Source organism: Equus asinus, chromosome 19 (genome assembly GCF_041296235.1).
Source record: "Equus asinus isolate D_3611 breed Donkey chromosome 19, EquAss-T2T_v2, whole genome shotgun sequence".
NCBI lineage: Eukaryota > Metazoa > Chordata > Mammalia > Perissodactyla > Equidae > Equus > Equus asinus.
The window spans coordinates 1,681,558-1,703,313 of NC_091808.1; the positions used below are offsets into that span (position 1 = coordinate 1,681,558).

At 60.9% G+C, this 21,756-nt stretch overlaps 2 protein-coding genes across 4 annotated transcripts in view; one reads left to right on the forward strand and one right to left on the reverse strand.

The window, feature by feature from the left end:
* Positions 1-772, reverse strand: part of CROCC2 (ciliary rootlet coiled-coil, rootletin family member 2) — a 77,418-nt gene extending 76,646 nt beyond the window's left edge. Inside the window, exon 1 of one of the 2 annotated variants that reach the window (XM_070489171.1) lies at positions 641-772. In XM_070489171.1, the coding sequence (XP_070345272.1) occupies positions 641-718 (78 nt within the window). In that variant the 5' untranslated portion in view covers positions 719-772. The remainder of the gene's footprint in view (positions 1-640) is intronic. The other variant, XM_070489172.1, reaches the window with a different exon arrangement.
* On the forward strand, positions 642-21,121 carry MAB21L4 (mab-21 like 4). 2 transcript variants are annotated; one of them, XM_070489201.1, is made up of 6 exons: positions 642-773; positions 10,886-11,493; positions 15,915-16,140; positions 17,817-17,970; positions 19,395-19,751; positions 20,599-21,121. In XM_070489201.1, exons 2-6 carry the CDS (start codon positions 11,013-11,015, stop codon positions 20,689-20,691), a joined length of 1,311 nt encoding a protein of 436 aa, XP_070345302.1. In that variant the 5' UTR covers positions 642-773; positions 10,886-11,012; the 3' UTR covers positions 20,692-21,121. The 2 variants fall into 2 exon arrangements, with proteins under 2 accessions (XP_070345302.1, XP_014698366.3); XM_014842880.3 differs by lacking the exon at positions 642-773 and adding an exon at positions 2,826-10,192.
* Positions 21,122-21,756: the final 635 nt, after the last annotated feature.

Below are 21,756 nucleotides of genomic sequence, written 5' to 3' on the forward strand. Positions count from 1 at the left end.
GATGGCCGGGTGGGCCCACCTAAGGGGGTGGGGTCGCAGGGCTGGGCAGGGGGTTAGATCTGGGAAGTAGGGAGTGAAGGGCAGAGGGGCCTCTGGGATAATTCCCAGTCGTTATTACTATAGTTGTTATGCAGGTGGGCAGGAGGAAGAAATACAGAGCTAGAACTTCTGGGCTCACAGGATAGACAGAGGGATGGACCACACCCGCCACCAAGCTCAGAGATGGCAAACACCTCTCCAGGGCAGCTCCCAGGGGCCCCCACACTCTGCCAGAAAAAGCAGTCGACTATATCCCAGAACAGCAGTGTTGGGGGTCGTCTGAACCCTGTCACCCACAACATGCAGGGCAAAGGGGCCTGCCCACCTGAGCTCCACATGGAGTCGGGGAGCCTGGGCTGGGGCTCAGGTCTCCGGGGCCCCTGTTCAGTCTCTCCCCAGGTTCTGGTCCCGAGTCAGTCTGCATTTGTGTGTGTGTGTGTGCATGTCTCTGTGTGTGCATGCTCATGCTGACCACGTGAGAACGCAGAAAGTGCCCCTCGCAGCCCGGGAGGCGTGGCCTCTCTCGGCAGAGTCCCTTCCCTCCCAAGGTGCCCATGAGGCCTCTCTCAGGAGGGTGCTGGAGGACGGCCATTCCACTGACCTGGATCACAGCGTCCAGCCCCAGCCGGGACTGCTCTGCGGCGTCCCCAGCGCCAGGTTCGCGGGAGGCAGAACTCATCTCGGGCCGGAGCACGAGCACAGGACTACAGAGAAAGCCAGGGCTTGGCTGCCAGGTGCGTTTCCTCCTAGGACCCTGGCCAGGCCAGGTCCTTCAGTGCACAGGCCCCACACCTGTGTGGTACCTGGCTCCCTGTCTTGGGCACCCAGCTGGCCCCTCTGGCTTGGCGAGACCGAGCCCCTAGGCGTTGCTGTGGCAACTGCGACGCTGAGGGCTGGGTTTCCTTGGAAACAGGAGTGCAGGCCTTTGTTTCCATGGGGACAAAGGAACGCGGTTGGCTGGAAGCCGTTTCCTGGGAGAAGGGGAGACGCCCTGGGCAAAGCCGTCCACCTGAGTGATCACACCCCTGGAGGGGTTGGCCTTTCCCTCACGCCCCCCACACCTGCGGGGAAGAGACCTGGCCTGCCATTGGCAGTCACCCCGGGAGAACTTGTGTGCTTGTTGGCCACACACCAGGTGGAGGTGGTGTGCAGAATGCCAGTTCCTCCTAATCCGTAATCACAAAATACGAGGTTTTTTTCTAACATTTGGAAAAGAACTTAGATATCAATAATGCAATGGCATGAAGCAGATGGGTAGACTGAGGCCAGGAGAGGGGAAGCCACCTGCCCAAGGGCCAAAGGCGGCCCCCCATCTTCCTGACCTTGCACTTGGATGTGGCTCTAGAATCTGATTTCCCTCTGGAGCCCTTTCACGGTAACCTACTCCGTGGACAATGCTTTCCACACTTGCTGTGTGAAATCCATTTCCTCTCACTCACTGAACCTTCCTGGAGCGACATAAAGGACCATTTGGGACACTCCCAGCTCACCGTTGGGGTGGGGGGGCCCGGTCCTGATGGATGGGTGAAACGAGGGGAGGCAGTGGGGGCTGTCCCTGCAGACACAGCCTGGGCCTCCTGGGGGCTCTGGACTGAGCCTGGCACTGGGCACTCAGCCATGTGGAGCCCTCTTTCCACTCCACTCAGGGGCTCCTCATTCCAAGCCGGACCTCTCCCGACCAGGCTGATGCCCACAGGAGTCCCTCTTGGAAGGGGCAGCCACTGGAGTGGGTCCTGCCGCTAGACCCAGGACCTAGCGGTGACTGCCCTTGTAACAAGAGGACGTGGATTCAGGGGCCCTTGGAATGGGTGCCTCTCTGAGTCTCCCAGAGACCGGGGCTCCTCTGAGTCGGTCTTAGCCCAGGAGAATGGGAGGTGGCATGCCGGGCCAGGAGGGACCAGGCAGTGCGGGTGGACCCTTAGTGGGTGAGTACCTCCATCCCCAGTGCTGCCAGTAGGAAGCCTGATGGGGCCCAGGCCGCTTTCTCAGAACCCAAATTCAAGAAGAGGGGCGCCCGCACTCAGAGGAAGCTCTCCCCAGGAAACCCCTGCGCTCTCTTCTCCTCCTGACGTCCCCAGGGACCCTGCTCCCCTCCACGCAGAGGCCAGCCATGTGGGTCCCCCATGCAGGGACAGGTAGGCTCTCGGGCCAGACACAGCCCCGCTGGGCATCTGGGGCTGGCATAGGTTCATTAGACTGCTCCTGGGGGGATGGGAGCCTGGTTGTCCCACTAACCCTTGCCCCTCGGGACTAGCAATGACTTCCAGCTTCTGAAGGCACAAAGCAGACGTCCAGATTCAGAGCCCAGGGGACCCACACCATGGCCTGGGCACCTCCTGGGCGCCCAAGGCTGCCCATAACACCCCCCGGAGTCCTGGAGCCCATGTGGGCCTTGAAGACTGAGCCCCGAGGAGCTTTGGAGAAGTATGACGTGCGAGGCAGGGGGCAGTATTTCCTGCTACCTTGAGGCGGGGCCTCATCTGACTCCAGCCAGTGAGCTTGGGGCCTTAGAGGGTGTGGCCCTGCCATCCAGGGAGAGTTCCTGTCTGGGGGGCTCAATGCGGGGTGTTCAAGCAGTAGGTTGGGTGAGGAGGCTGCAGAGGTCAAGGTGACCATCTGTGAAGGTCACCTGGATGAATTGAAATAAGACTTCACTTGCTGGAAACCAGCCTCTCATCAGCCTGACACACAAGCTTTGTGTTCAAGTGCGGCCTGGTGGCCTGGATGTGGGGGGCGGGGGCGGGAGGATGGGGGGCGGGTGAGTAGGGACCCCCCTGATCTGGAGCCATATGCCCAGGTCAAAGGCAAGTTCACTTGGCCCAGCAAGGTGGTGGTCCGCACATGTGGTCCTCCACAGTGTTGGGCCTCCGAAGGGCCAGTGCACCACGCAGGGTTTCACATCTGACTTAGAAAGTTCCTTCTGGCTGTAGAGTCAGCCAGGGGGCAAGATGGAAGGCAAGGGCATCCTTTCTGTGGGCCAGTGGGGCCTGGGCTTGCCACTGGAGTGGCCTTGGCCATCCACAGACCAGCCTCTCCCTCTTGTGGTGGCTCCATGTTTCTGCGCCCGCTGTCCTCAGAGGACCTCACTGCCCCCTGGGCGTCCCCTTCCTCGGTGGCGGAGGAGGGGTTTCCTGGGACAGAGGACCTTCAGTGCTAAAAGCAGGAGAGCCCTGGGCAGAGCAGGGAAGTTGGGCCTGTGGTGGGTGGGGCCTTCCTGCCTGTGCCCTTTCCCTTCACCCCGCCCCAACTTCCACCTCGGCCTCTTTTGCCCCCTGAAACTCTCGTGGCCATGCAGAGAAGCCCAGCGCACGCCGGCCTTCACCCCTGCCCACACCCTCTTCTCCAGGGCGCCTTCCCTGGCCCCCGTGGGCCGGCCCCCTGGAGGCTCACGCAGGCCCTGTGCATACCACCCGAGGCCTCCCTGCTTGGCATCCATGCTCATGGCTTCTGGTCCTGGGCCATCGATGGACTAGAAGGAGAGCCCTCAGAGCAAGGCTCAGCCCTGGGCCTGGGCACGGCCCCCAGGGAACATTCTGGAATGAGTGGAAGGTGGGAGAGAGGTCCCCACCATGCTGGGGCACCTTTGTGGGATGGGCTGGTGGGCCGGTCGGGGTACAGGGAGGACGATGGCTGGTTCTGACCCGCATCTTAATGGGACTGGACTCGGCTCTCTGCCTGCCAGTGCCCTGGACGCTGAGCCTCCTTCTCAGAACTGGGGGAAAGTGCTCAGCATCCTCGGCAGCGAGGACCGTGCTCTGGCCTCGCCCATCGCCACCTGCCCAGCATGTGGCCACCTCCGTCTTTGTCTGTGCTCAGAGGAAGGCCCCCTTACAGATGGGCCGTCCCCATGTTTTCTGACTATTCTCTCCTTGAATCTGGAACCTTGCTGGGTTTCACTTGGCCCCCACCATGTTTACAGAGACAGGTCACCTACAAACTCTGGAATTTCAGCTTCCCTGGGACAATCCACAGGCCTGGCCATCCTTGGCTCATGTGTGGACAGGGGGACACAGGGCTGGGGTAGGGACTGGATAAGATGAGTCAGAAACTAGCTGGCATTGCCTCTTTCTGTCCCTCACTGGCCCCAGGGGCACTAGAATTTGCCATCCTGACCCAGACCCTCCCCAAGAGGGGAAGGGACCTCGCAACTTGAATGAAAGCATAGACTTGCTGGAGCGAAGGCCTCGTCACTCCTGCCCTCTCTCGTCCTCACCCGGACAGGTGGGAACTGGGGTGGGTGCTGCTGGGCCTGCTGTGGGTGGGACTCATGCACCCAATGTGTCCTCTGAAGTTGGGTCACACACAGGGCAATCCTTGGGAAGAGGGCAGGAGCCTGGAAGGAACACAGAGCCCTCTGTTCCAGCCCCTCATGGCCTCCAGGCTGTCGGGCTCGCCATAATGGTCTCTGGGATGCGTCTGGCTTCCTCGTCACTGTCTGTGCTCATTTGGTGACTCCGTGCCCCCGGGGACATGAGCCTCCTCCGTGGAGCCGACTGCACCCTGGCAGACGTCTCTCCTGGCAGGCGGATCGGGAGGGCTGGTGACTGCTCACGAGAGGAGTGGTTCCTGCCGGCAGCTGTGGCTCAACTGACCTGGGTTCACGGCCTCTTTGGGGCGTGTCCCCTGCAGGTGCTGGACAGGAAGTAGGCTGTGCATCCTGTGGTTTTACCAGAATACAGCCCGGTTCTGGACACCAGCTGGGGCACCAGCTCAGGCACTGCCCAGAACTGCTGACTGTTGCCAAGGCTGGCTGTCCTCTGCCCACTGGGCAGCGTCCCAGGCCACTGGCCACCATCTGTGTGTCGACGCCCCTCTGGTCATCTGTCCCGGGCTGAAGCCTGGACATGGGACAGGAGTGGAGGCCCTGTAGTGGGGTGGTCAGACCAGAGGAGCCGCTGGAAGGCTCACATTTGGGGACACTATCAGGTCAGCCTCTCGGGGTCACCCCAAGTGGGCCCCTGGGCATGTGTGCTATGGGAGTCTGTCTTAGCTCCTCCCCTCTCCGTCCAGCTCTTGGGGCCTCTCTCAGCATCCACTGCCCAGAGGACTGCGAGGGGCCCTGAGCTGGTTGTGGGTGTCCAGACCTGACACCCCCAGGGTAAGGCATGTGAGGCTCCCCGAGGAGGAACCACCCTGTGTCCATCCATTCAAAGGGTTGCTGGAGAAGGCGCCGTGGACAGGCCCAGTGGATGATCCTGGCGAGGGGATGCTGGGGAGGCTCCAGACTCTGCCCCCTCAGGGCACCTGCTCTCAGGGAGCAGCTAAGACTAAACCCCAGATGCCGCCTCGTAATGAAGGAAGGAGCGCAGGGAGGTGCCTCTCCCGGGCGACCGGAAGGCTTGGGGGTGTTGGGCCATTGACACCCTGCTGAGCACCCACTCGATAGATAATCGATAGATAATCATAGGAGCTGAAACTGACAAACTCTTAGAAGAGAACAGGGGAAAAGGGCATTGGATTTGGCAACGATTTCTTGGATATGACACCGAAAGCAGAGGCAACAAAAGTGAAAAATGGATACATAGGATAAATTAACAACTTTTGTGCATCAAAGAATGCCATCAAGAGATGAAAGGCAACTCTTAGAATGGGAGAAAATATTTGCAAATCGTATATCTGATATTGGAATGAATGTCCAGAATCTACAAAGAACCCCTACAACTCAGCAACCAAAAAACCCAAACAACTTGAAATAAAAATGGACAGAAGACTTGAATAGACACTTCTCCAAAGAAGATATATAACTGGCCAATAGGCCCATGAAAAGATGCTCAACATCACTGATCATTAGGGAAAAGCAAATCAAAACCACAATGGGATACCGCCTCACACTCATTAGGATGGCTGCCATCAAAAAAAAAAAAAAAAACCCAGAAAAATAACAAGTGTTGACAACGATGTGGAGAAATTGGAACCCTTGTGCGCTGCTGTGGGAGTATACAATGGTGCAGCCACTACAGAAAATGATATGGAGGTTCCTCAAAAATTAAACATAGAATCACCATGTGATCCGGCAATCCGACTTTGGGTAGACGCACAAAAGAATCTTTTCATCCAGGATCTTGAAGAGATATTTGTACAACCATGTTCCCAGCAGCATATTCACAACAGCCAGAAGGTGGAAGTGACCCAAGTGTCCATTGATGGATGATGGATAAACAGAGAGTGGAGTATCCGTACAATGGAATACTATTCAACCGCAAGAGGGAGTGAAGTCCCAATTCGTGCTCCAAGGTGAACGAACCTTGAGGACATTATGGTACGGAAAATAACTCAATCACAAAAGGCCAATACTGTGTGATTCTACTTATATGAGGGCCCTAGAGTAGTCAAATACATAGACACAGAGAATAGAATGGTGGTTTCGGGGAATGGGGAATGTGTTTAATGGCCACGTTGACAAGGCTGCAGGGACCCAGGACATGGTCTAGGAGCCAGGACTTGGGCTTGTCCCGCTTGGTGAAGCTCCCCGTTCCATCCTAAAACCCACAGAAGCTGTGTAGGAGGGATCCTCTGGCGCTGGGCCTGCCTGAACCGCCCATTTCAGCAGCTCCTGCATCGCACCGCATGGGAACCTGGGGAGGAGAGGCGTCTGGTGCAGAAAGGATCGCTGGTCTCTGGATGGCAGGTGACTGAGATGCTGCTCGTCACTGTCAGAGCATGGAGGCATCTTGGGAGCCCATCGCATGCAGCTTCCTTATTTCTCAGCCGAGGCCTTTGAGGCCAGATGGGGCGGTGACTCATCCAGGGTCTCACAGGGAGCAACCCCTGAGCTTGTCCTTTCTTGAGGTCTGACAGTACTATGTCCACTCTCAAGTGTGAGCAGCTCCTGGCAGGTGCCCTGGGCACGTTGGCTGAGTTGAGCCATGAAAGTCCTGCCACCTGGTACAGAGGGAGGGGTCCACACAGGCACTGGTGGCTGGTGTGGACCTTAGCTCACCTTCTCGGGGAATCACACAGGTGGCCAGGCCGGTGTCTGCCTTTACGTCCTAGAGGCCAGTGCAGAGCTGTGCCTACTGGGCGCTTGACAAATGTAGCCTAGACAGGCGGGGCTGGGAAGTCTGCACGGTGGTGGCGTGCTCTCAGAAGGGGCTGGTGAGCACAGGGCCCATGTGCGCAGCATCCTGGCAGAGATCCTGTCACGCTATGTGGCTGGGTGTGGACTTGCTGTGGTTGGCTGAATAGTGGCCACTTCCTAGTCCCCAGAACCTGTGACTATTGCCTTATAAGGCAAAAGAGTGAGGCACAGGTGAGAAAGAACTGAAGATTGTGTGATGAGAAGATTATCCGGGATTGTCCTAAAGGCCACCTCAAATGTCCTTGTAAGATAGAGGCAGAGGGTGATGACACAGACACGAGGAGAGGGCCACGTGAGGATGCAGGTGGAGGCAGAGTCATGTAGCCAGGAACACCGCAGCCACCAGGGGCTGGATGAGGCGGGAAGGATCCTCTGGGGAGCCGCTGGGGAGAGCGCAGCCCTGCCCACCCTTGATCTGGGGCTCCTGGCGGCCAGAACTGAGAGAGAACAGACTTCTGCTGTTTTAAGACCCCAGTTTGTGGTGATCTGTCCCAGCAGCTGCAGGGAACTCACACACCCACCTTGAGCAACAGTCGCCTGGTGTCGTCACCGCCAGACGACTCATGTCACACCGAGACGGTGTGGGGTCCACCATTGTACTTCCTCCGTTCCTTTCATGGATTCTGCTCAGGCAGCGCGCCCTCTCCCCGCCTGCTCTCTCCCCGCGCATCTGGGAAGTCCTGAAATACAGGATCCGCACACTTGCCCTGAGTTATGCTGGGAGGTGGAAGCAACACAAACAGACGTTGGCTCCCCAGGTTGGCATGTGCTTCCGCCGCTGCCAAGACCCTGATGGAGCTCGTCAGATCCACACGGGACACTGACCGTGTCTGGCCCTCCTCCCCTTGCCCACCACACTGGCTCTGCAGGGGGGTGGTCCTGGGCGTGGTGGCCTGCAGGCCTCTGAAGCATGTGGTTTCTCCATAGTCAAACACTGCCTGGCCGGCTGGCGGGGCACATGAGTCCCTCTGCCAGCAACGTAGTCCTTCTCTTCTCTCTTCCTGGCTCTCCCGCTCTGCCCTTGCTTGTCTAAGCAGAGCTCTCGTCCAGCTTCTTGGGGCCATCACTCGTTCACGACTCCACGGGGTTCAACTGCCTGCTGTGCACCAGGGTTTGTGCCGCCTCCAGGACACACCGAAGAGGCTGACCCTGTTCCAGCCACGTGGAGCTTGCCGTCCAGGGGTGATGGGCATTTACCACCCATCACAGAGGCCTCGAGGGGAAAGGACAGGGGCCTGAGCTCACCAGTGGGCCCCTTGAGGCTCTGGGAATGCACGGGAGTCCAGCAGGCAGCTGGGGAGAATGGGGGAACATGTGTGGAGCCCCAAGGTGGCGGGGCCAGCTCAGGAAGTGGCGGGGGGCCGGCATGCCAGAGCCGAGCGAGGGACAGTGTGGGGCTGAGCTGAGGCCACAGGAGTGGGTCAGCCGTCAGCCAGGCAGGGTCTGCTACTCAGCCAGGGGAGGAGGTGAGGGTTCCCCTGTCTTGTGGGCAACGGAAGCTGGGAGAGGGATGAAGCCAGAGTGTCACACTGTTGGATTCCATCTCCCTGGGTTGGCGCGCTCTAGGAGGCCAGGGGGAGCAGGAGGCCATGAGGAGTGGCTCAGATAGGGGCAGCGACACCCAGAGGAGAAATGTGGGGCTAAGGAGGGCAGGCCAGGGGGTGGGCGTGGGTGTGCAGAAAGGGGAGGAGCGGATCCAGGACTAACTGGGCAGAACTGGGGTCACCCCTGAGATGGGAGCCTGGGGGCGTGAGCACTGCTCTGCTCTGGGGGGAGATTGGAGTCCCACGTTGAGCTTTTTGGGTGCAAGGTGACTGTGAGACATCCAAGGGTGACATAAAGTTGCCGTGGGGTGGCTGGGCCTGGGGCACAGAGGAGCCAGGGTGTCAGCAAAGAGCCATGATGGAGGCAGCAGGGGTGAGATGATCAGCAGAGGAGGAGAGGAGAGAGGACCAGCTTTGGGCACTTTGATGTCACTGGCCGGGGGAGGGGCTCCAGGGTAGAAGGAGATGGTTCCCCAGATGGCAGGAGGGTTGGGTGCACAACGCGGGGCCACCCCTGAGAGCGGAGCAGGAGCAGCTTGCTCCCCAGTGGAGGAGCAGATGATGGATGGGGCAGCTTGTCGGGCATGGAGCTGAGCCTTCTTCTGGGCTCAGAGCCCCTGGGCTCTTCCGACGGGGCACTGGGTCTCCTGGGCGAATTCAGGAGAGTTGTGAGGTTCCTGGAAAGTGGGGAGAGGAACATGAGAATCAGTGAATTGCAGACAGTGGTGTCAGGAGCCACCTGGGCCCCATGACTGAGGGTAAGGGTCAGGACTGTGGGACGCCCCACTCCTCTGCACCAATGCCCCTCCCTGCAGGTCAGAATCCCACAGAGATGGAGGATGGCAAACAGCAGTGGATGTGGAGGACAGAGCGGGATGCAGGTGGAGTGTGAGGTGGGCCAAGGGCGTGTGTGTGTCCTTGCACCTGAGCAGCTGCCCTGGGCAAGGGGAAGATGTGCTCTGGGCAACCCCAGAGGACAGGACTGGGCTAGGTTTGAGGAGGGAAATCTGTCTCTTTGCTTGACAGTGGGAAGGGCTGCCCTGTGAGGTGATGAGCTCCCCGTCCTGGGAGGCATGGAAGCAGAGACTGGGGCTGTAGCTCTGCAGAGGGGCTTCCAAGCACATGGAAGTGAGGGGCCTTGGATCACGGTTCTGCCCGCAGCTCTGACTCAGGTGCAGCTCCCTGGGTGTCTGAGGCCCACGCATGGGTGGGGGCGGGGGCCCCCTTAGAGGGCTGCAAGGGCAGTGTCTGACATACCTGGCTGGGGGTCTTCTCTACGCTTCGCTGTTTGTAGATCCACCAGTGGGGAGCACCTGATGCACAAGGCCAGCCCAGAGGGGCGGGGTCAGTGGGAGCAGCTCCCTCCTGCTGGTTGGGACTTGCACAGCCCTGAGCAGGGAGGTGGGCTGGGCCTGGCAGGGCGCCCAGCGCAGGCGCGGGAGGCACCTGGCAGGGTGTGGCTTCCCATCCTGGCGAGGTGGAGCCACGGAGACATCCCCTAGCACCAGGCTTTCTCCAGCGCCAGGCCCAGGTGGGTGCCAGCCCCTCTGAGGTAGGGGGCCAGGCAGGGTGGGTGGGCAGCCCGAGGGCCCTGGGCTCTGGGCTGGGGGCTGGAAGCACAGCCCTGCAGGGGAAGAGGCAGAATTCACACTTGGGCTGTGGGAGGCACCTAGTTTCCAGAGCACAGGTGTCAGAGGGGATGTTCAGGTTGCTATGGAAACGCAGCCCCCAGTCCTGGCCTGAGGTTCATGCCTTTCCAGGCTGCCTCAGAGACAGAACAGAGGGGCATGCCCCGCCTCATGTTTCTCATCTGGGCAATGGGGATGCCACATGTGCCCTCCAGTCCGATGGGGAGGCCCCAATGTCACAGAGACCCAGCGTCTGCTGCTACTGGGATGACGGTGGGAGGGGGAACCATAGGAACAGACCCTCCGCCTCTAGGAACAGCACAGTGGGAGCAGGCCTGCAGAAGTCCTGAGTGTGATGTTCCCCAGGGCCGTCCTGAGCCTGCCTGTGCCTTGGGCCTAAGATGCGGAGTCAGTGTGATGGGTGGGAGGAGCCCTGTGAGGCTACCCCAGGTGGTCACCAGGCCCTGCCTCCCTGCCCCTGTGACAGTCTTAATTGTTGGTGACTGACTCACCCTCACTTCAAAGGCCTAGGCCAAGTTCAGCTACTTAACCCGCTGCACCACACCCACCTGTCACTCTGGAATTCTGCTCTGCAGGGAGCTGGTGACCCACTGGCAGACCTGCTCCTTACCTGCACCTGAGCAGGTGCCTCCTCCCAGCCCGTCTGCACAGCTGGCCTCAGAGAGCTCTTCACCGGCTGTCCTCTCTGCCCGGGCCCCAGCCATGGCCGTGCAGGTGCCCCTGTGGCACCACTACCTGCAGGCCATCCGCTCTCGGGGGGCACCCCGGGCGCAGGACCACCAGCGTGCCGAGAACGTGTTGTTCATGGTGCTGGAGCACGTGCATGCCCGGGACCCCCGCTTCCTCGTGGACTACTCCCATGACCTGGAGGCCTTCCAGTTCACCCTGCGCTCCTCGGAGGACCCGCTGGACATGGAGGTGCCCCTGTGGGTGGACGCAGAGGCCCTCCTGATCGAGGAGCTGGGGGTCCCTGAGACAGGGGATGGCCCTGCATCCTGCCGCCTGGGCGTCCCCAGGGAAGTGCCCGGCCTGGAGCGGTGGATGACCGATGACGTCTTCAGCGCTTCCGAGGACAGCACCACATGCTGTGGCCACATCGTGCCTGGCAAGGTCCTGCACGTCCTCAAGGACCTTCTGGTGGCAGCCATTGTGCACTGCAAGCACCACAGCCTCATCACGCCAGGTAGCGGCCAAACCACTCTGTGCATGCGTGTCTGTGGGCCTGCGCGTGAGTGCACACGCATGTGATGGTGGGGTGTGAGCACAGGAGTGTGACTGCTCGGTGTGCGTGTCAGGGGCTCACAAGTTGGAAGACATCACTCTGAGGTCCTTTCTAGTTCCAAACACCTCTAAGAAGACGGGTCACGCTTTTTAAATGGCCAGAAACTGTGACCAGCATGTGGTTTTCCAGTTGACCTGCTTGATGAGATTCCGACACAGTTCTGGGCAAGTGGTTCTGTTACAGTCGCAGATCAACATGACGGTCCTCACAGCTGTCCCCACTTCCAGCGTCCGGTCACGTTGCACTGGGCTGGGAGGACTATGTGTGTCTGCGTGCGTACAGGCGTGTGTGTGCATGTAAGTGTGTGATGGTGCAGCCCTGTGAATACATGCATATGTGTGTGTGTGTGTGCACGAGTGTGCACCAGTGTGGCTGGATATGCACGTATGCCCATGTGTGCACAGGTCTGTTCCAATTTGTGGCCCAGCTGCTAACTGCTGTTTGGGGCCGCCAGCAGGCTCTGGGGCTGGGTGCTTCCAAGTGAACCAGGCATCTGGCCTCAGTCTCTCCTCTGGGTGCCTTGTTGATGTGATCTGGGGGTGGTGAGCCCTGGGGTGGGCAGGGCTCCCCTCCAGCAGGGGCTGCAGGCCGTGATGGCATGGAAGGACGGGTGTAGCCTGTGCAGGGCCCACGACAGGGGGGCCCTGAGTGACGGAGCCCATCCTCCTGGGGGTCGAGTTGTCCTGGCAGGGGATTGGGACAGAAGTAGAATGTCCTGCTCCCCTTGGGAGGGGACGGGTGTGTGGCAGTGGTGGCTGCCACTTGCTCCCAAAGGTTCATTGCCTGGAGCCACCTGGTGTTCGCCTGGTCCTCACATCTGCCATGGTGGGGTCAGTGAGTAGGAATGGTCAGCCCCCTTGAGCGACGTGCCCTGGGCTGCCCTGCATGTGGAGCCCAGGTCTGGCTGCACATCCAGCCTTGGGCCCAACTGGTGGCATGGGGACCGCAGTGACCTGAGCCTGCAGGACCACCCTTTCCTCTGGCTACTTCCTGTGAGTTCCAGGGAAGCCGGGCAGGCATCTGCACACTGACGTGGGGGATTCAGAAGGTGCCTGGGCTTCCAGACGGACTTCCAACATGAGGAGGGGCGGCTTCTAACCCTGGCCCCTCAGACCTGCCTGGTGACCCAGGCAGGTGGCCACCCCTCGGGGCTGATGACAAACAGTGTCTCACAGGGTGGCCAGAGCCTGTCATTAGGTGCCCCCAGAGCCTGAGACTCGCCGACATCTTCTCTGGTCATCTTTTGAACCTTCCAATTATCGCGGGCGGCTTGGCAGGACTCTTTCTGTCTTCTTGCCTGACCTAATGTGGCCGTTCCCACCTGGCCCTATCACCTGCAGGCCCTCCACCCTACCCCAGAGACCGACCCCCTGTCGGGGTGAGCACGAGGCTCTGCCCAACGCTGGCCCTTCGGGCACACTCTGACCGCCAGGCCCCTCCTCACCACCCCTGGTTGCTTCCAGGCTGAGAAAGCAGGAGGCTGGGAGTCACACCCAGGGGCCCCACGGAGCTGGCATGTAGAGAAATTCCAGGCATTATTTCCTGACTCTTACCTTAAAAGGGAAGTGGCAGCCCCAGGTGACAGGGTTCAGGCTGCCCCCACCCTGGGAACCGGTGAGACGAGATAGGGGCTGAGTTGGGGAGTGGCTAGGACAGGGGTGGTGTAGCAGGTTACCTTCCAAGCCACCTTTTAATGGACAAAATGTATGACCAATGGTAGATAAGGAAAGGAAGGCATCAGTGGTGGCCTTGCATGACACGTGCCTCAGACGCTGAATTGACAGGGGTCGGGATCACTGAACCCTTCTCTCCCCTTAGCCGATGGGGAAACTGAGGCCCATGAGGGGGATGGAGTGGCCTAGGTGGTAGAACCAGGACTTGCTCTGGGCTGGGTCCCAGGGGGTGGGAGGAGCACCCTGCAGGATATTGGGGGAGTGGGGTCCACATAACAGGGGGCTGGGCTCCTTCCTGCAGGACCCCCCGGGGCTGTGGACAGGCTGGGGTGGGCTGTGCTGGCTGTGGGAGGTTGGGCCACGGTTCCCACGCCCACTCACCGTGGAGACCTTTGTCCAAGGCATGTATTGGGGACTCCCTCTGGGACATGGCTCCCAGCTGGTGGGCCCCCCTGACCTCTGACCTGGGCACCCTCACTGGGAAGTGCCAGGGGAGGAGAGAGGAGACTGCTCCAGGTCTGGGCCGGGGTTGGTCAGGGTCAGCGATGAAGGTGCCCCCTGCCCTCCGCGAGAGACCCCTGCTCAGTTCACCCCCCTCACTCCTTCTGGTATTAATTTGTTTTTAAGGTGAAAGGGACAACTGAGGTAGAAGGCCAGAGTGCCCCTGGTCAGACCAGAATGCCCCCCACCTCCCCAGCCCCCAGCCCTGTTGCCCCATGGAACGTCCTTCCTAGGTGGTCTGGGGGCTCTGCGTTGGGGGAGTGGGTGCTGGGCTGAGTGGGGACCGGAGCGGGAAGCATCTCTTCTAGTATGTGTCATTTGTAGTGTGACAGGAGGTGACAGGCTCTTGTGCAAGTAGCTGGGTGTGAGTGGAATCCAGGGTGGCTGGGCTGGGTCCACTGTCAGCCTTCTGGGTCAGGGCCTCCGGGGGCTGGCCAAAGCGGGCTCCTCCCAACATGGGACGGCCAACGTCTTCAGGGACACTGCGTGTTCTCTCCCGCAGGGGCCGATCCTGGGGCCTAGCCCTGCTCCTCATGTCCCCAGCCCCTCCGGAGAGCTGTGTGAGGGGCAGAGTCTGAGATGGAGGCTCTCGTGCACGGGCTGACTTGGAGGGTCCTCAGGGACGCTTTGAGGGAGCAGGAGGGAGTGGGAAGGAGGGAGCAGGTCTAATCAGAAGAAAGCCTGCTTTAGCCCGACCCTCCTGGGCTCTGGAGCCCGAGTGCCCGCAGAAGCTGCCCTCCCAGGGGCTGGGCTGTGATAGCCCCGTGCACCCCTCACTGGCTACGGACCACTGGGAGGGTGGGAGCCGACCTCTGGGTGCCACCGGGCAACGTGGCCGGCTGCCAAAGGCTGTGTTCTGCAGAGGGGCAGCTGTGAACTGTCACAACTGGGGTTGCTGGGGGCACCAAGCACACCTGCTCCAAGACTTTTCCTGAACGCTGAGGAGGCCCTGGGGATGTCTGGGCATCTGGGTGCAGCCTCGCAAACAAGCTGCTCAGAGAGGAGCGTTAGAGACTCTGCCTCACCTTGCTCCGGCAAAGAGCTGCGGGGTCTCAGAGCTGCCTGGGCTGTCGGGGAGTGCTTGAGGGAGAGCCTGCAAGAAGGACCCGGCCTCTCCCTGTGTGAGACCCCTAGGTGTCAGGCAGATGGGGAGGGGTCCTCAGACCCAGCACCCTGTAGGGCGCACCAGGGGACCATGTGCCGAAGGGCCCCACCCTGGGGTGGAACTGCTCCTGTTTGAGCCCTGGCCTCCTCTGGCCCAGCCTGGGCTACTGCTGCCACTCCCTCCTCTGAAGAGAGCTGGCAGCCATGGGGTAGGGGTGGAGGGGGCTCTGGACGGACGGGGACCATGGTCCAGGGATGGAGCAGAGCGGGTGGACTCGCGGGCTCAGGAAGGCCTGTGGAGGTGCAGCCACCAAGCTCCGGCCACCAGGTGTGAGGGCAAGGGAGACCGGCAATGAGGACATTTCTGACCTGGGCACCTGGCCAAGGAGAACCTCAGTGCAGATGCTGCTGTCATCACTGAGGCCTCGATGTCGCTGAGGTGACGATCACGCTGATGAATGGCATCCTCATTGCCTTAGTCATCTCGGGCTGGCACGTAACAAACACCAAGACTGGGTGGATTAAATGACAGAGGTTATTTCCTTATAGCTCTGGACGGTGGAAGTCCAAGGTCAAGGTGTCACAGGGTTGCTTTCTCATCTGGTTTCTCGGGGGTTCCTGGCTTGCAGATGCTGCCCTCTCGGCCTGTCTTCACGTGGCCTTTTCTCCGTGTCCCCCAAGTGTTCCTCTTCTATAAAGACTAGTCGGATTAGAGCCTACCCCAATGGCCTGTTTAAAGACCCCATGTACAAACGCAGTCACAGTATGAGGTGCTGAAGCTTAGGGCTTCCACATAGGAATTTGGGGGTCATCATTCAGCCCCTCACAGTTGCGCTGGCATGGACCATGCCTGGCTGAGGTTCTGGGTAGACGCAAGTGTCGGGTTGGAGGAGCAGCAGCCTGCAGGTGGCAGCCTGGGGGGTGGCAGAGAGGGCCGAGGTGAGAAGTGGGGAGGGTGGCATAGGCCAAAAGGGCAGCAGGAGCATCCTGGGAGGCAGGGTCGAGCACACATGAGGGACCAGCACGGTGGGTGGGTTGTTGCAGGTTCCCTGAACGCAGCCAGCCTGAGGGAGGAGGGGCTCTGTCTGTCCCTGCTGGTGTCCAGTGGCTGGAGAATGATCCGCTTCAACATCGTGCCTGTGGTGCGGAGGAAGCACAGGGTGCCCGCCCTGGAAGGGGCCCAGCTGACACCCTGCTTCCCCGAGGGCAGCTTGAAAAGAATCATCAGCCAAGAAGTGCCCCTGGTGCCGGCCAGCGCCCAGCACTGGAGGTAGGATGTGCCTCCTTTGTCTGTGGGGCCCTGGGGAGACCCTCACTCTGGACATGGGTGTTTGGACCACGCGGATGTTACTGGGTCTCTGGGGGAGTTTGGGATCTGACCAGAATGCTCGCTCCCTGCTGCTGGCTTTGCCCCTCTCAGAGGTGTGAGGAGGGTGGGGCTGCGCCCTCTGCCCCTGGAGCGGGCTGGTGTCAGGCTGAGGAGAGACTCAGAGAAACCTGGAGCGTGACAGGCTGCCCCGGATGGGACCCTTCATCACCCAGCCCAGCGCCTTCCTTTCGGGTGGGCAAGCAGAAAGAGGACAGATGGCTTGTCCAGGGTGCCAGCAGGTTCCTGGAGCAGCTGAGAGGTCCCCACACAGTGAGGGTGGTCAGATGCTAATGACTTAGCACTGGGGCTTTGCTGGCATCTTCCACCTGGGCTACCCCTCCCCAATATGACATGATGTGACCTCCTGCCATGAGTGTCCCCATCCGTCCCCCCAACCATGGTGTTGACTTGAGAATGCCCTGCCCCTGCCCAGCCCTGTGCCCCAGCAGCTCCTCCTTGGGGAGCCCAGTCTCTGCCCCAGGAACCTGCAAGCTCAGTGAGGGCCGCTGGCACCCGCAGGGAAGAGGGGTCAGTGTCTGTGAGAGGGAGAGAGGAAGTGGGGGCACTGGGCAGAGGCTGAGCCCCCTTCGAGACATCTTAGGAATGTGGCCCTCAGTTGAAGTAAGCAGGGGTGCTCTTATTTGGTTGAGCTAGGTCTTGGCAGTGGACGACATCTGTCCAGCTGGCCATGCCCTGCTGTGATTTTCTGCCACAAGGGAAGGCTCAGCAGGGCCCCTGGGAGCTCCGACCCCCTGGGCTCCCCACTGACCTGTCTCCACACAGAGCAGGGCTGCGTCCTGGCTTGTGCGTGACCACTGCCCGCGAAGCAAGGAGGAGGGCTCGGCTGAGCAGAGTCATTTTTTGCAAGTAGATGGGAAAATGGCTTTTCCCGTGCCCCGGCCACCACAGACTCGGGGCGTGGGGGTGGACGACTGTCCGTATAAGCCTCCACGGAGAGTGGGGCCCAGTAGGGTGCCGTCCACAGCTTCCACCCCTTCAGTGGCTCGGCAAGCGCAGAGTGAGCGCCACTGCTGTGCTATGCCCCATGCTGTGGGCACTGCTGGGGAGACAGAGGTTCTGAGCCCTCGGCTGTCCTGTGGCTGCCCCGTGGAGGCTGGGCTTCCCGAATGGGGCTTGGAGTCGAGATGTCACACCCTGCCAGGCTGGGCTGGCTCCGCCCATATCCCTGCCCAGAGACCAGGAGGCACTGCTCTATCTTGGGAGGGTCAGAGTGACACCTTCCTGTCCACACTAAGAAGGCTGGCCCGGCCTGGAGGCTCCCTGGGTCCCTCTGTGTTCTGGGGCCTGGGCAGCTTCCTGAAGACCAGATGTGTCACACTTGACAGCCATCGAGTGCAGTCCCTGAAAAACACATGGGGGCTGGGGTGGGAGCAATGAGACAGCCCTTGTTGTGGCCTGGGCTGTCCCGTGGGGCTCAGGAGCTTCTGATCCTGGGGAGGCCACAGAAGCTCAGGGGCTTTCCTTTCTGGGGATGAGCTGTGGTTGCAGGGTGCCCACAGATGCCTGGCTGAGGCCCCAACACTGACCGAGTGTGATGTGTCTGTCCGGGCCCCCAGGGTCTCCACTGACTACCTGCTCACGAGGCTGCTCGGAGCACTGGGCTCCCTCCAGGGCCACCGCCTGGACAGTCTCTCCATCCTGGACCGGGTCAATCACGAGAGCTGGCGTGATGGTGGCCAAGGCCCTGGTCTGACGTTCGGCCACCTGAAGGTATGCATCGGGGGCTCAGTGGGTGCCCTGCTCCCACTCCACCTCTGCTGGGCTGGTGTCTGCAACCAGGGGATCGAGGGAGGGGCACCCAGGTTTGGGCCTCCAGCTGGCTCCCCTCACTGGACAGCCTGGAATGAGCTCCGTGTGGGAAGGGTTAGAGGCCTCACCGGGGTTCCAGGGAAGCCATGCTGTGGCTCAGGAGTGACGTCTGGCTGCAGGGTGCTGCACAGAGCCCGCCAGCTGGTGTCAGGCCCCTCTGTCCCAAAGTCCCTGCCATCCTGCCCTGTGTCTGTGAATGCTACCAGCCAGGGGACCCCCTCTGAATGGACCCAGCCCAGTCCCGGCACCCTTTCTTTGCTGCTCACTGGGCTGCTGTGACACTGCTGGAACGGTGTGCCCCAGGGCTCCCTAACCGTCAGGCACTGAGAAGAACGACGGTGGGGAGGGGCCAGGGGCTCTGACCCACCCCAACCCCCAAGGCAGTGAAGGGGAAGCGGGTGGGGGCTGTGGAGTCCTGGGGTCTCTGCCGGGGTGAGCAGTGATGAGGAGCATGGCTCTGTGCACCAGTGTGGGGGGGTCAAGAGAGAGATGGCCCATCCTGGCACAGGATATGGCTCTGCCACATGTCCCCACATGACCACAGGCCACCCACTGTTTCTCTTGGCCTCTGGCCCCACCCCTGAGGGGGTGCCAGCTTCCAGCAGTCCTTTGAGCTCTGATGCACAGTGGTCCCCGAGCTCCATAGTGAACGAGGGGTGATGGGGGCTGGCGGAGGGAGAGGGTGTGAGATGCAGGCAGGCAGCCGTGTGGAAGGAGAGGCGCCCTTGGCTGGGGGCTCAGGAGCAGGGATGGAGGGGTCTGGGGCAGCCAGGTAAGTCCACTCTTGTGGTTCCAGACGTATTCTGGGCCCAGGCGTCCTGAGCACACCGACCGGCTGGGACGATGCCACAGGGTGGGGCTCTTTGGGTTGGGCTGCAGGCAATGTGCAGGAGGTCAACAGTGGGAGGCATGAGGGAAAGGCCCGGAGGGTGGATAGGAACCTCAGAATCCCCCGAGAGGGGTCTTGGGTGGCTGTCCTGGAGACACCGTGGGGCACGATGGAGGGGAGACTTGGGTGGGGCCCCAGGGTGCTGCTGAGCTTTGCCAGGGAGTCAAGGGAGGTGCCAGGTTGGGGGCAGCAGGTGGGAAGGGGCTGGGACTCACCTGGGGACAGCGGGGGAGACAAGAAGGGTGGGGGAGAGGTGACGGTGGGGTGGGGGCTGTCCAGGGTGGAGGCACAGGGTGGGTGGGGACAGCTTTGATGAGGGTGGTGGGCTGTGGGTGCCCAGGGGTGAGGGTGGCAGGAGGGCAGAGTGGGGTGCCCAGGCCAGCCCACAGCCCGCCCGCCAGGCGAGGGCCTGACCCGGCCATCCCGCCACCCGCAGATGGTGCTGCTGTGGGCCTCGGTGCTCTTCCCGGCGCCCGAGGACTGGGCAGAGCTGCAAGGGGCCACATACCGTCTGCTGGTGGTGCTGCTCTGCTGCCTGGCCACCAAGAACCTGCCCCACTTCCTCTACCCCGAGCGGAACCTGCTGCAGGACTCCGGCCTGGACCTCAACGCCCTGTACCAGCGTGTGGAGCGCTTTGCCAGCCAGCCTGAGGCGTTTCTGCGCATCCATGTCACCCACCTGGGCCGCAGCCCCCCGCCGCGCATCGGCAACGGGATCAAGGCGCTCCTGCAGCTGCCCGCCAGTGACCCCACCTACTGGGCCACCGCCTACTTCGACGTCCTGCTGGACAAGGTGGGTGCCTGCTGAGGGAGCCTTGGGCAGGCCCAGGGTCACACGAGGGTGGGGACAGAGCCCTGGTCCACTCCCCCAGGGTCAGGAGCCCAAGGAAGGCTGCGGTTAGGTCAGTCCTCCAGAGCAGCTGTCAGGAAAGATGTGACACCTCGGGTCAGATAGGCGATGAGTCCCCCCCTGCCCGCTGGTCCCTGGGAACCAGGGCACTATGTCTGAGCCTGCCCCCATTCCCACGAGAATCACCCCCAAACCCATACTTGACGAATGCTCAGAGCTCCACCTGCCTACCCTGGGGCTCATTGCTCATGAAGGAGTGTGGCCGTCCCTGGGCCTCATGGGGACAGTTTCCTGCTGCATCCCTGGACTCAGGAGTCCCACAGCCATGTCCTTCACGACTATGCGTCTTCTGGCTTTGCGTTCGGGGGCACCTGGCTGCTCTGTCAGCTGCCCCTCCCTGAGCTCCAAGGTTCTGCCAGCTCTGCTAAGTCCTCCCCTCCCCTCCCCCACAGAGCCCACTCCCACTCCTTCCCCAAGGGCCACCCTCACCCTCACCCCAAAGAGCCCACATGGTCTCCTTCCAGGGCACGACGCATGCTCCACCCTCAACAAGCACATAGTGGGGCCTGCTCTGTGTCAGGCCCATCCAGGGACACCTGCGTGTGAGGAAGGGCCCGTGGAGGAGAGGATCCTGGTCAGGTCCACCTGCGGGGAGGACTGTGCAGGCCGAGAACCAGAAGCAGGAAGGCCCAGCGGTCAGGGAGAGCAAGTTGTCCCTCACTGTGTCCCAGGCCCTGTGACAGGCTCCCAGATGGTTCTGTGACCCTTCTTTCCCCAACCCTGCCCACAGTTCCAGGTCTTCAACATCCAGGACAAGGACCGGATCTCAGCCATGCAGAGCATCTTCCGGAAGACCAAGGCCCTGGGTGGCGACGAGAGCTGAGCTGGGCTGCCCAGTCTCTGCCACCCACAGCCTGGCTGCACTGCCCCACGGGAGGCTCCTGGGACACTTGGAGAAGGGAACGGACTTCACCTTGAGGCAGGCGGTGGCTGGTGGAGGGACTTCATCCCCAGGGACCACCTCAGACCACCCAGGGGACAGCCTCCCGGGATCTGAGTGCTGAGCTGCCGGCATCCTGGAGCAACTGCCTTGTCTCCCCAGGCAAGGCCTGGGATGAAGGTGCCCTGTACTTCACGTGATGTGTGTTGACCCATCCCGTGGGATGTCATCAAGACTCTGAAAACCGAGTGTCGGCATGAAACCTGGAGCTCAGGAGCTTGTCCCCACCTGTGTTGTATGCTTCTCTGTGGTGATGAAATACTATAGATCAGATCTTGAATAAATTAATGTGTTGGATATACACAATGGGGATGGTGCCCACCGCTTTGTGTGTGTCTATGTGGAGACAATTTCCCCTGGAAACAGAGAAGTGGAAGAGGCTTGTGTGTAGACAGACAATTTCACACTTTCTCCTTTCTCCGTGAATGATCCTCCCTTCCCAGGCAACCCCACCTTCTAGTCCACAGAGGAAACTGAGGCAGACAGAGGGGACACCCACGGCCCCCACCCCCAGGCTCGTACTTGTCCTGTCTGCTTCCTCCTGTCACGGTGGAGGTGCCCCCTCTCCTGTGTAAGGCAGCCTCTCCCAGCATCTGACGCTAGCCCCTCGGTCCAGTCTCTGTGCTCTATTTCCCCACCTTGAATTCTCTCATCAGTCCCCTGCAGCCAGCTTCCAGCCATTCCCCACTGAGCCGCTCATGCAGAGGGTCCCAATGACCCCTGTGTGTCCCAGCCCAGCAGGCATTTTCTACTCTCCACCCTCTTTGGCTTCTCAGTGACATTTACTCCTCAGCTTCTGAGCCACAGCCCACACCCCGGGCTCCTGGGAAGGGACCTACAATTGCATAGCAAGTCCGTGTAGCAGAAACTTCCCCCAACCTCCTCCAGAGGGACTATGGCCGTGTACCAGAGTAACTACACAGGGAGGAGAGATAAGGTCCTTTGATG